The sequence below is a fragment of the Vicia villosa genome, linkage group LG5 (assembly GCF_029867415.1).
Source record: "Vicia villosa cultivar HV-30 ecotype Madison, WI linkage group LG5, Vvil1.0, whole genome shotgun sequence".
NCBI lineage: Eukaryota > Viridiplantae > Streptophyta > Magnoliopsida > Fabales > Fabaceae > Vicia > Vicia villosa.
In genome coordinates, this window is record NC_081184.1 from 155,353,964 (window position 1) to 155,368,909 (window position 14,946).

The 14,946-nt window shown below is 32.8% G+C and overlaps 1 protein-coding gene across 1 annotated transcript; it reads left to right on the top strand.

The window, feature by feature from the left end:
• The first annotated feature begins 812 nt into the window (after positions 1 to 812).
• On the top strand, positions 813 to 2,855 carry LOC131607872 (dynamin-related protein 4C-like). Its single transcript, XM_058879826.1, has one exon. It carries the CDS (start codon positions 813 to 815, stop codon positions 2,853 to 2,855), a length of 2,043 nt encoding a protein of 680 aa, XP_058735809.1.
• The last annotated feature ends 12,091 nt before the right edge of the window (positions 2,856 to 14,946 follow it).

Here is a 14,946-nt window from a genome sequence, read left to right on the forward strand (position 1 = left end):
AATCTCGATTAATTTAAACGATGAAATACTAACATTGCATATCCACCTCCGCGCCACCCTATGAAGATCATCACCATCGATTTAGGATTACGCACCATATTACATCTCTTTCTAATTCCATAATGGAACAAAATTTATAAATTATTGGCTTTAAGCTAGAAAGCTTACTTAACTTTGCCAAGTAGAGCCAAAAAAGAGTTTATCCTATACTTGAGGCACTTTATTTTCCTTTTTTTAACTTTTATTTTATTAAAATACACATAAATATTTATTGAAAAAAAATTCGAAATGAGATAAAAGTTAGTTAATGTAAGCATATTATTAAAAATAAATAAATAAATCCACTAGAAATAGCAAAAATTATTGATTTTATTGATTGATTGGAGTATTTGATTTAAATTTTTTGTTTGTTTCTAGTAGTATTTGATCTTGTGTAGTAATGGAAATAATGACGACTAATGTATGACGACAATTTTGTATCCTAGCTAAACAAAACGTTGTAGGAGTATTTGAATTATTGCATTGGAATTAATAATCCTAGAGGAATTACTATCATGCACTTAACGAGGAACCTTTCAATACTTCAAAACTTTGAACAACCCAGTATCCCAACAGTAACTCCAATTCCCCTGAAAACCTCTCTGCAAGATACCAAACAACCTTCAAAATCTACCTTTTCATTTCACTTATCCCTTTAAGTTCTCTCTATAAATATGCATTTAACCTCAACTTCTATCCATCATAAGCTCAACCAAAGATTTTGCAATTTCCCTCTGCATAACCAGCTCATTATCACTCTACTTTTCTTAACAATGGCACCTGGAAAGAAGAGTTCCTCCACAAAGGCTACCAAACATCATGATGAATCATCACTTTCATTGGTCAATGTTGATGCTGATCAATCTCAAACTCTATCCGTTGCACCCATTGTATCTTCTTACAACGAGAAGATACGTCCGGTTCTCGACGCTCTTGAAAATCTAAGGCGCCTAAACATTTCTAGAGAAGGAATTCAGCTTCCAACCATTGTTGTGGTTGGAGACCAGTCTTCTGGAAAATCAAGTGTCCTTGAATCTCTTGCCGGTATCAGCTTGCCCCGTGGCCAGGGAATCTGCACTAGGGTACCCTTGATTATGCGCCTTCAGAATCATCCACTTCCACAGCCAAAGCTCATATTAGAGTATAATGGCAAGAATGTTTCAACTGATGAGGCTAATGTTTCTCATGCAATTAATACTGCTACTGAAGAGCTTGCCGGAACTGCTAAAGGGATTTCTAACACACCACTGACTTTGATTGTGAAGAAGAATGGTGTTCCTGATCTTACCATGGTTGATCTTCCTGGAATAACTCGTGTACCGGTTCATGGTCAACCGGATAACATCTATGATCAGATTAAGGATATCATCATGGAGTATATAACTCCAGAAGAAAGCATTATCTTGAATGTTCTCTCTGCTACGGTCGATTTTACAACTTGTGAGTCTATTAGGATGTCACAAACTGTGGACAAAACTGGTCTGAGGACACTTGCTGTTGTCACAAAGGCTGATAAGTCTCCAGAAGGTTTGTTGGAGAAAGTTACAGCGGATGATGTTAACATAGGTCTTGGTTATGTTTGTGTAAGGAATAGGATCGGCGATGAGTCTTATGAAGTTGCCAGAGATGAAGAGATGAAGTTGTTTGAGTCTCATTCTCTTCTGTCCAAAATAGACAAGTCTATTGTTGGAATTCCAATATTGGCTCAGAAGCTTGTTCATGTGCAAGCCCAGATTATATCCAAAACCTTGCCTGAAATCATTAAGAAGATTAACGAGAAGCTCGGTAATAGTTTAAAAGAGTTGGAAAATTTACCTGCTAATTTGTCTTCAATGGGTGATGTCATGGCTACTTTTATGCAAGTTATTGCTCTGTCAAGAGATTCTCTTCGAAAGATTCTTCTGAATGGTGATTTTGAAGAATACTCTGAGCAAAAGGAAATGCATTGTACTGCTAGGTTAGTGGAAATGCTAAATTCCTATGCTAGTGAACTTGAAAACTGTTCAGAAAGTAATCCAAGTAAGGACTTTCTAATGGACGAGATAAAAGTTCTCGAAGAAGCAAAGATTATTGGTCTTCCCAACTTCATGCCAAGAACAGCATTTCTTACTTTACTTTCCAAAAAAGTTAAAGGCATTTCTTATATGCCAATCAATTTTGTTGACAGTGTGTGGAATTATTTGGAAACTGTTGTTATTTCTGTTCTGAATAGCCACTCTTCCAATTATTATCAGCTTCAGGTATCAATTCGTAGAGCTGCGGAGATTTTGATTGCGAAGAAGAAGAAGAGTTCAACTCAACATGTTCAGCAAGCTGTTCAAATGGAAAAGCACACTGATTACACATGTAATCCTGAGTACTTGCAAGAGTATAACAAGCTGATGTCACATCAAGAGGCTTTTTTGAAAGAGGTTATGAATGTTAATCGTGAAGGAAATACTGTGAAACTGGAAGGTGTTGGTGAGATTGATGTTGTTAAACTGATGAAATATCCTGACATGTTAACTCTGGTGCAGGCCTATGACTTGAAGGCCAGATTGATAGCTTATTGGAAGATTGTTTTGCGGAGGCTAATTGATGTTATAGCTTTGCATTTGATGTTAAGCATCAATGAACTTATTAGCAATGATTTGAATAAGGAGATATGCCATGAACTGTTAAATCCGTCTGGTGGTGGTGTCGAGCGTTTGCTCGAGGAGTCTCCTTCGATATCTGGGAAGAGAGAACGTCTGAGCAGGAGTGTGAAGGTACTTAGAGAAAGCAAGGATACTGTGGCCAACATCATGGACAGGATTGGTGTTTATGGTGATAACTAGTAGTAACGTTACTAAATGTTTCTTTAGGATTGGTGTCTTTAACTTTTTGTTGTTGGCTTTGTTTGTTTGGTTTTATCATGCAGGTGTAGTTTGTCATGTCTTTTTAAAGTTTAGTTTGTTCAACTTTGTTGAGTCTTGTTGGTGCTGTTTGTGATAAAGTTTGATTATCGGTTTGTTATCAAGTTTAGTTATTATCATGCAAGATTTTATTGTGGTTACTTTGCATTTTGTAAAACTGTTTTGCCTTATTTTTTTCTTTATCAATCTATCTAGTGTTAACTTACTTAATGTCTTTGGGTGTAATTTATATGGGATAGAGGCATTTTAATTAAGCAAGTTCTTTTTTACCCACCTAAAAATGTTGGGTAAGTTTACCCATATGATTTGTCAATAACTTATATGTATATGTGAATTCATTTTCCATCTCATTAAAATTTTATTAAGTTTATTTATTTGCATATATGCCCCTTTTATACTTTGTAATTTAACCACCAATTTTCACCACACCTAGGAATTGAATATAATACTAGTATGTTAATGAGTAACATTTTAACCAACTGAGCTACAATTTTTCATTGAAACTAAATGCTTTTTATTTAATTTAGTTAATTAACGTTTTAACTGAATAAAAAACTGTACATGTTAATTATTAAATTTTTTATAAACTATTAATATATATACTTTTATATAAAATATATTTATTTTAAAACTGTACATATAATATGAATAATTTTTTTAAAAAATTGTACATATAAAATGAATAATTTTTAAAAAAATACTGTAGATATTATATATATATATATATATATATATATATATATATATATATATATTTATATTCTTCTGAAAATACTCTAGCTGTAAATTTTTCAAAGACAAACTTTCCAAAAGAACTTATTTACCTTATTTGATTTTAAGTGTTTGTTTATATAATTTTTTACTTATTGAATGGAGATAAAATATGTGATGATTTTTTACTCATTCTCATATGATATGTTATATATATATATATATATATATATATATGAGGAGGATTATATTGACTCCAAGAGTAAGTGTTCAACACTTACTCCAAATCATAACCATTGATTATCATTAATCCAACGGTTTTAATTAAAGTTTTATATAATAAAATATTTCCAAAAATAATTAGATTAAATGATCAATTAAAACCATTAGATTAATGAAAATCAATGGTTATGATTTGGAGTAAGTGTTGAACACTTACTCTTGGAGTCAATATAACACTTGGTTATTATGAGAAATGAGAACAATGAATCACGACCATTAAATTTTGATTTTGTTGATTTTAATGGACATGATTGGTTTCTCTTTCAATGTTTTAATTAAATTAAATACTAAGCATCATAGAAAGAGAAACCAATCATGTCTATTAAAATTAACAAAATCAAAATTTAATGGTCGTGATTCATTGTTCTCATTTCTCATAATAACCAAGTGTTTTCACTTGAGTCGTCCCCATATATATATATATATATATATATATATATATATATATATATATATATATATATATATATATATATATATATATATATATATATATATATATATATATATATATATATATAAGTGAATTAAAGTTTTTTTTAAATAAGGTTGATAATCACAATCGTTGTGAAATTATTTATTTATATATAAGTGAATTAACTCTCGCTTTTTAACAGTATCACCGTATCAAAATCTTAACATCAATTTTTTTCTCTTCTTCTTCGTCATTAACTTTCCTATTTGACAATATAATCGTCAATCTTGTTCTTCATACATAAAGGTATTCTTATTCTTCCTTATTCTCTCGTTTTCGTGTATGTTGTTATATTTTACATGATTTTCATATGATTTTTTTCCTGTTAGATAGTTTATGATTTTTTTTATTGTCGTATGTTGTTGTTAGTAAATGTTGATAAATGTTTGTTGTCATGATTTTCATATTATTTACTTTGATTTCACGTGTTTTGTTGTTGTTTGCTTGTTGTTGACAAACCATCTTTTCAGATTCGTCTTCACCACCTTAACTAAGCGCACATACTTTGGCTATGGTACATATGGTTTGAATTGCTATGGAAAAATATGAAGTTATTGTGGAAACTTCATTCACCCTGTATTTTTTTACAGCTACACAAACTAAACGAACTTCATAATTTGTTACAATTCTACGATTATTTTCAATAAAAGATGTGTTCTTGAAACAATTTGATATTTCTTGTGTTGTTGTATGTTGTTAGTGTTTTGTTGCTAAAATGTAACTTTTTTTTTATTTTGTTGCATGTATTTGTTGTGTTATTGTTATTGACAAATATTCTTAAAACAAGAACAAAACATTGCTAAGTCACAAGAAAGAGGCTTTTTGTGACTTAACAATATGTTGTTCTCAGGCCCGGCCCAACACGAATCGAGGCCTGAGGCGAATATGAAAATTTTAAAGTATATATATATACATGTATATATTTAGTTTTATTCAATAATTTTAATTGATGATAGATTCAATTCTCAATCTTATTGAAAAAATTGATCTTACATAAAATTTTACTAATTATGAAAGTTGCATTACAATAAACTGAACAAGCTTCGACTTATATACTATACTCAAATGCAAACCAAACTCAAATGAAAATAAAGTTAAACTGAAATGGAAAATGCTAATTGAATCTGAATTACAACTAATATCATCCCTTAATTCATATTCAACCAATTAAATCAACAATATCAATTGCATCTCTCAAATTGATGAAATGTTCAGTCTTGATAGTCTTGGTCAACACATCCGCAAAATGCGTCTGAGTGTTACAATGAACAACCTCAAGCACTGTATTCTAAACATGATTGTGCAGAGAATGAAACTTTGTATTTATATGCTTCGCAGATAATGCTCCAGTAATGTATTCAGCTTCGCAGGTTGACAATGCAACCACTGGTTTCTTCTTGAAACAACAAGAAATGGGAGCACCTATATTCATAAACATGTATCTTGTAATGCTTCTTTTGTCAACTATGTGTCCACGCTAGTCAGAGTCTGAATAGAAAATCAGCTCAACAACATATGACCCTCCATATGGAAATATAATTTCATGCTTCAGAGTCCTCTTTACATACCTGAGTATCCTGACTGTATCTTGGTAATGTGACTACTTTGGTTTATTCATAAACCTAGTTGCCAGTATTGCATAACTATCTTAGAGAGCCAACCAACTGTTTGAAGGTTGTAACATCTACATCCTCACCATCTAGATCAGAATTTAGCTTATGGTTTGTTTCTACAGGTGGGACTGTAGACTTATTATTCATCAAATCAAACATCTTCAACAACTCATGTTTATTCTTCAACTGATGCATAATGATTCTCTTTTCAGAGCGTATAATCTTCATTCCTAAAAAATATAACATATTTCAAAGGTCAGTCATTTCAAATGCTTTCATCAACACCTTCTTGAACTTATTTATCTCAGAACTACAACTTCTTGTTAGCATCATGTCATCTACATAGAGACACATCAGAATCACATTGTCATTAGAGGTATGTTGCACGTACAAATCATACTCCATTTCACATTTTATGATACCTTGATGCTTGAAAAATGCATCAATTTTCAGATTCCAAGCTCTTGGGGCTTGCTTAAGTCCATACAAAGCTTTATGCAGCTTGTACATCATCCATTCGTTGTTCTCTATCACAAATCCAGAAGGTTGTAACACATAAACTTTTTTTTGCAATATACCATTCAAAAATGCTGACTTCACATCTAAATGTATCAGAGGCCAATTCCTATTTGCAGCTATAGCAATCACCAGTTGGATTGTTTCATGTCTAGCTATTGATGTAAACACTTCAAAGTAGTCTAAACTAGATTTCTGTAGAAATCCTGTAGCTACTAACCTTGCTTTATGCTTTGTAACTAACCCATATGACTTCAACGTTATCTTGAAAACTCATCTCACACTGATGGTTATCTTGTTCTTTAGCAAAGTAGCCAATTCCCATGTATTATTTCTTGTTCTTCCTTCATGGCGTTTATCCACACCTTCTTCTTGAGAGCTTCATCAGTACTGACTGGTTCAGTATCCACCATTGTAGCAACCTGCCCTAAAAATTAAACTTTTAGAGTCGCCACCTATTCTGAAGGGCGAATAGGAAACCCTACGCAGTTAAGAGATTCGGGGTAAGTTATTATAATCAGGTCGAGGGAAGGTGTTAGGCACCCTCAACCCTTTCTTAAGGTGTTATGTTCAAAGTAAAGGTTAATGGCTAAATATTGAGGTTTATAGCTAAGGAAGTGAATAGGGCGAAAAGTGAGATTTGAACTGAATTGAGGTTTTGGGGAAGGGGACTCGCCTTGTTACCAAGTGCCTACGTATCTTCATATGGAGAATCAGAGTCAACGTAGTTCGGGCACAGGGTTGTACGCCTTTGAATTTGATTTGATATGGTTGGAAGGCTTTTTGAATGGCCTATCGTAGTTTTTTTTGAAATGCGAAGTTCGAAGGTATTTTGAATTACCTTATCGTAGATTTGAAAATCGCAGTATTGAAGAAATGAAAATCCGTAGTTTCGTGGTTTAGTGTGTTTTGAATGTTTGGGCGTACAACCCTGATTTAATATGTCACCGTTAGTTGTGATGATCAATAGGTTTGATCATTATAGTTAACGGATTAAATAATGTATTGCTGGTTACTCTGATCGATAAATTCGATCGTCGCAGGCAGCAAATAAAGTATTTTATTTTGTAATGAAATTATGGGTTTTATCATTTTATCTCTCGTCATTGCGACTAATAGATTTAGTCGGGTCGAGGAGAGAATTAAACCAGAATTAGTTAAATTAACATTAATTCGATTAAATTTATTTCTCGTCAATGCGACTAATAGGTATAGTCGGATCGAGGAGAAAATTATATTAATCCTGAATCAATTGGATAAGAATTAGCGTTTTTGGGCAGTAGGATCGGGTGAACCCTAATGGACGAATAGACCTTTCTAGGGTTTTTGTGATTTATAATAATTTAAAATTAATTAAATCAATTAATTCGAATAATCGAAATAATTAAATAATCGGGAAGATAATTCCACCTAATTATATCCTAATCCTATTTTTAATTTCTAGCCCTAAATATATTAATTGATTAAACTAAACCTATTTTATTAATATCTAATCTAAAGAATAAAATAAAAAAAAAATATTAGAAAAAGCCTGGTTATGATTGTATGTGGCTTGTCTTTGGCTATCCATGGTGAACCTTGCAATCCTGGGCGTTAGATGTGAATCACAGGTGATCTAAGGGTTGATACCGAGGGTGCACCACGGTCAGATTTGCGCGCGCTGCATTGAATCAGGAGATAGCATTCTTTGTTAAAAATAAATGGACTGGCTCGGATCCGAACCCACGCCTTGTACGTCTGCGCATCTTCCTTTTGCCAAGTGAACCATATGCGTTAGTTGTTAATACACTAAGAGAAATATAAAAAATATCAAAATACGTGTTAGTTGGAAAAAGTCAAAAGGAGTTAAGACTGGGCCCCAGTATTGCACGCGTAGCCAATAGGAATTGGAAGGAGAGGGCGGTGACTTTTGACCAGCCACCAAATCCATGCCACGTGAAGAGAGAGAGATGGAAGCCATTGATGGACCAATACCGTTCACACACACATCACAGGGGAAGTTAAAGAAACTGTTCATTATCTTCTTTCTTCGCACCTGCAGAAATACCTGCGGAAACTACTATGCTTTTTCCTGCGAATTTTGCTAGACCCTTCTCCTTCCATGGCTGCACCTTGGAGCCCACCAAAAGACGCCGTTAACAGAGAGGAAAGCCGCCCAAATCGACTAAAAACGGCCTTGCGAAGATGATGACGATGTCCGTTTGGCTTGAAAACACCCGCAAATACGAAAACGAACGCATGCCTCCTTCAAGCCCTAACAATGGCGTTTTCTAATCCTGATGTCAAAACTCAAGAATAATCGTTCAAATGCGTTCTAAATGATCATATGAACTAGAATGCATAGTTAGAATTCACAACAAACACCTTAATTATCGAAAACGATTTTAAAAGAGACAAACAAACCGTATGAACGAGTGAAGGTGTTTTGGTGCGTGTTCGACTTGCTTCTCGCTCTGGGATTGATCCTGAACACCTCAGGAACAAGAGTGGACACTCAAACGTGTTTGGGAATGGCTGCCAATCGGAATCCGAAGGTGCAAGTTCTTTGGAAACTTTTGATTTTTCAACCCTAATCCTCTCACCTCTTTTTCGTTCCCCTTCTCTGCTCAGTGAATTCAGAATATATACCTCATCATATTAGGGTTACAATCTTAGGAAATAATCAATCCATTAGTTGCATAAAAATTGAAAGAAGATTTTCTATAAAATCTTTCTCATTTTAAACCCCATGCTATTTTATGCATATTTCCATTTAATCTTGATCATTGGATTGAATTTGGATTGATTGAATATTTGGTACATGAATCATAAAATTTATCTTATTTAATTGTGATTTTATTTTGATTTAATTTGATTTTGAATGAATAAAATCAAATATAAATAAAATAAAAATCATGAAATAAAATTCATATGATTAATGGGCCTCACTTGAGCTTGGGATCACATGGAGAATTGAAATTTATAGGCCCATTAGTCAAAATAATCAAACTTGCTCACTATGCATCTTATACATTTCCTCAAAATCGCCTAACTTGTACAAGTTGTATCTTGCTCAATTTTTGACATATGAAAGTGTTCTTGGACTCTTTAGAAAGATCAAAGAGTCCTCTAAACACTCTCTTTTGTTTCATCTCCATTGAAGTTTCTATGATCAAGTTATGAGCTTTGACCTAAAAGATGTTTTTGTTGACCTTTTTTGAGGACTTGTAATCTTTTGCACCATATCTCCCAAATGAAGCATTTATGGCCTTGGCTTGTGAGAGACAAAGTTGTAGAGAATCAAATTTCCTTCAAAATAGGCTTTGGTTGGGAAATTTTTGATGCTCCATGTGAAAGTTATGACTAGTCAAAGTTAAGTTGACTTTCTCCTAAAAAAACCCTAATTTGAACCTTCGCATTTGTTCATTTTTGATTTTTTATTGATGGATCATGATCAACCTTTGATCAAATGATGGATATAACCTCACATACTTGATGTTGACCAAAAATCTTGAAGTTTGACTGTATTTTGACTATAGTTGACTTTAGGTCAGCGTAGTCGATTATTGATCATCTGAGCCATTGAGTGAGCAATCCTTGGAATAGAAGCTTGACTTTTGACATGGAGGTTCCTTGAGACATAGGAGAGACCTTGAGATCCATTTGAGGCCTTGGAGATTCAAAATCCTTTGATAAACTGCAAACCCTAATTTTGGAGACCCTCGATTAAGAAAATATTTGCTTGAATAAATCCTTGAACCTTGAACCCTTGCAGATGAAATAAGGAGGGCAAATTTTGGGGTATGACAACCATCATGGCACACTGAATGACTTCACCTTCAGATTCAATCTCAATGTCATGTAGCAAATTAAAACCTGCAAGTCTCCTTGGTATCTGCCTGAGTCTCCATTGCCTTTGGAACTACACAAGTTCACCTTCGGAGCTAGGTCCACCTTCAGAAGCTAAAATACAACTAGAGTCTAAACTACCATCATAGGTCGGGCTACCATCAAAGGTTGGATTACCTTCAGAGTCTAGATCACCTTTAGAGTCTGGATCACCTTTAGAGTCTGAATCACCTTTAGAGTCTGAATCACCTTTAGAGACATTTTCAGAAACACCTTTAACTCTAAAAGATCAAACTTGTTCCAATCTCATGTTTCTGACTATTTTACTATGACATCTCTACTGACAACAACTTTGTTGGTGATTGGGCAATAGAGTTAATAAACACTTATAGAGTGGTAACCTATAAGCAACATGACATCGTTTATGTCATCCAATTTCCTTCTAGTAGTATCTGGTACATGTTTGTAACAAACAAAATCAAACACATTCAGATGGCTCACATTTTGCTTTCTTCCAGTCCACTTCTCCAAATGAATTATTTGAATCAACTCATTAGTTGGACATTTGTTGAGCACATAAGTTGTAGTAGCAACAGCTTCACCCCAAAAGTAAGGTAGATTCATTTCTTTCAACATGCTTCTGGTCATGTCAAGCAAAGTGTTATTTCTTCTTTCAGCAAGACCATTATGTTGTGGAGTGTACGGAGCAGTCACCTCATGCTCAATACCATTCTCCTCACAAAAACTCTTGAACTCTCCAGAGTTAAACTCACCTCGACCATCGGTTCTGGGGATCTTCAACTATCGTCCACTATGATTTTCAGCCTTCAATTTGAACTTCTTAAACTTAGAAAACACCTCGTATTTAAATTTTATGAGTGCTACCGTGTCATTCTAGTGATCTCATCCACAAATGATAAAAAGTATTTGGTTCCTCCAAGTGAAGGTACTTCAAAAGGACCACTTACATCAGAATTCACAACACCCAAAGTATAAGTTACTCTTGCAGGAAATTCCGATGAGAAGGGAAATCTTAGTTGCTTGCCTTTCATGCATATGTCACATGATTTCTATGGTGCCATAATCTTAGGAATTCTAAGTACCTGATTCTTTGAACTCAGAACAAATAAAAATTGAAGAGTGATTGTATAAATTAGAGAAAATACAACGATTAGAGAATATCAGAGAGATATGTTGTGAATCTGAGAATGAGAGCGAGTGAGCTTAAGCGATTATGAGAGAATGTGATTCACATTAAAATGGTGGTGGTAACATAACGAGAGCGAGAGTTAGAGGTTTTACAAAAGCTACAATGATTCTTTTTAAGTTTTGTAACAATGGTGCGATGAGGCACAACGCAAGGTAAAGTTAGTGGCTTCAGATCAAAACAATGAGGAGAAAAAGAAAAGAAAAAAAAATTATTATTTTTCTTTGACTTCAAATAATTTTATTTTGATTTCACTAAAATGATTTTGTTTTTAATTTTTATTTGAAATTTATTTTTATTGTAAATAAAACAATCGAAAATCACTTATTTGTTTAATTTATTTATTTAATTTATTTTGACTTATGTGAATTTTAAAAAAGACAAAATTTAGGTACAATTCTTTAGATGTGGTTTTTACTATTTTCCAATGAAAATATGACAAATATACTTAAATATCATTTAGTAAGTAAAAATACAAAAAAATTTACATACGTGTAAGAGAAAATTATACACTTGTCATATTTTTATTGGAAAATAGTAAGAATCATACCTAAGAATTGGACCTAAGTTATGTCTTTCTAAAAATAACAAATTGTTAAATTTAGCTATGGAAATTTGGCAATTACCTTGAATCAACAACGTTAACAACAAAATTTTGTAGCTAATTTATTATTTTTATTGTCATATTTTTAATTGTAAAATAAAAAACAAAATATTAGAATAATTAAACAATAATTATTTTTATATTGATTATTATTATGTGATAATATTTTTAATATTATTGACATTATTTTGGTCATTGTCATATTTTAAACTACAAATTAAATAACATTCAAAATTTTATAGTACAGTTCTTATATTATTGTGATAATACAACGTTAAACTATAAAAATGATAATAACTTGACAATATTGTGAATTTTATTTTTATAATATATTAGTCTTATAGTAATAAAACAACTAATTCAAAATAATCATCAGAGCGACCGAAACAATCCTATATTATCTAAATTAAACAACTAATTCAACCGACACCCAATCCAACCCGATCCGATAGTACAAAATAATTAATGAGTCGGTCGGTTTGAATCGGGCAGATAAAATTTGTCCACCCCTACTCTACAGTATCCTTTGGTTGCATCTGAGAGATGAATGGGTTTGAAGCACAGTGTTATTCATTTGTGAGTGGGGAGAAGAGTAAGTTTAAAAATTGGGGTTATTCAAGTGTGATTTTTTGAAAATTTCTCACCCCACCCCATAGCATTTAGGCGCACCATCGAATTGATAAATTTGTCCTCGTGCTTCCGTAGATGGATCTTCGGAAGCACCCCTTTTTTGTTTACGTTTACTTTGTTCTGTAGATGCACCTACGGAAGCATTCCGTGGATCCATCCACGAAAGAAGACAAGAACACAAGCATTTTGAACCATAAAAGACCCATGCATTGATTCATTGATTAATCGACATTACCACGAAATTTCAAACAGAAAATTAAGAAAGCTAATAGATCTAATAAATTACAACGGTTAAAACAATGTCATCTAATCCATGCATCATTTGAATGCAATCCATGTCGAATTTCACTTCAACCCACCAACGTTCCATTTTTCCGGTCTCAAACGAGGTCCTTGTTCTAAGCCTCTGGATCCTTTTGATTTCTTCTCCGGGTTTGTACTCCCCCTCTAAAAAAGACATGATAGTCCTCTTGAGTTGGTCGAAGGAATGAATATTCCAAAACTTCACTGGCAGGGGGTTTAACGGGAGAGAAAATGACATTCCACCCCTTATGCAGTATTCCGGTTCAGGATCGAGACGCTTCATTGATATTCGGTGACATCCATCCGGCCTAATGCGAGACATTTTTGTGTTTGTGTTTAGGGTTTGTGTCTGTGTTTGTGTGTAATGCAAACCTAGAAATCACAAAGTTATAGAAGCCTTTGGAGACTATGGACCACACAAACTCTATCACAGAAAGTTCCGTAGATATATCCACAGAAGGGTTTTATAATTCCCCTTTCCGTAGATGCATCTACGGTAAACACCCATACTTTTTCAAATTAGCACATTCCGTAGATGCATCTACAAAAGTTTCCCTGTTTGTTTTTTCAAGAGAAGCAATGTAGTAGCTAGCAGTAGTGAGAAAAAGGAAAAATGCATAAACACATAAACACATAAAGTAAGACTTGACAAAAAAGGATTATATTGCAATGTTATAGAGTGTATATATTACACTTTGAAACTACATAAGTACATCAAAAGAGTTATCGCCAACTAAATCTATTGGAGGTTCTAATCTTGACTTTTCGACATTTAATTCCTTCTCGGTGTTGTTCAACCTTTCAAAATCGTGCATCCTATCCACAAAACGGTCCGACCACGTATCAGCAACTTCGGTAAGAGCATTCCATAGATGCATCTACGGAATAATCCCTGAACTGATTTTATGTGTATTTTCTCCCTATATATACTAGTATATTACGCGCACAAGATTAGCGAGGAAATTTTTTTGATTTTTGGTCTTTATCGGACTGATTTACGAATCTACGTTTTGCATAGGTCGTGTCGGTGTGTTAATTTTATTTTTTCAATTCTGTTTGCAGTCATTATTATACGGTTATAACTTATTTATCCGGGTATTTTTATTTGGAATTTTGAATATTTTTGAATATTTTTATTGAATTTTGTGGCGTATTGATATTTTGATGTGTGTGTTTTTATTTTTAATATGTGTCCGATTTAATTTATCTTTGATTCATTCCGATCTTTTTTTTTTATTATTTAAAAAAATTAAAATAAATAACATTATATTCACATAATAAAAAAATTAAAAACACCACTTAAAATAATAAATTATATTAAAATATTAATAAAAATATTTACTGAATTATATTAATTTTTTTAAATATTAAAAATATATTTAAGTTAAATTATATTAATTAATATTCAATTTATATTAATTAATATATTTAAATAATAATAATAATTAAAAAAGCAACTCCTTCGATGCCTCGGCCAATGGTTGGCCGAGAGTGTAAGAAAAAGTGGCATTCTGATAAAAAAATTTCAAAATGTGGCATATGCTAGTTATTTTGTTTTCAAAATGTGGCATATCAGTAAAAAATCTTCAAGTTTTTTTTTATAAGCAAGATTATATATTAATTAGAGATACTAGTAAGAGTACTAGAGGTACTCAAAACCCGAGACATCAAATAAATTACACAGATTTTAAAGCCTCCAAAGTAGTTTGATATATCAAAAATAAAAAGAAATAAACGGACTCTTTGACACATTGCTTTTGTGAATGATGGCAATATTTTCTGCTGAATGTTCTTCTAGTATGTGTAGCGTAATGATCAGCAAGAGTAGCTGTTAGAAAATCAAT

Coding starts and splice junctions, on each gene's coding strand:
- LOC131607872 (XM_058879826.1), top strand. CDS start 813: ATGGCACCTGGAAAGAAGAGTTCCTCCACAAAGGCTACCAAACATCAT.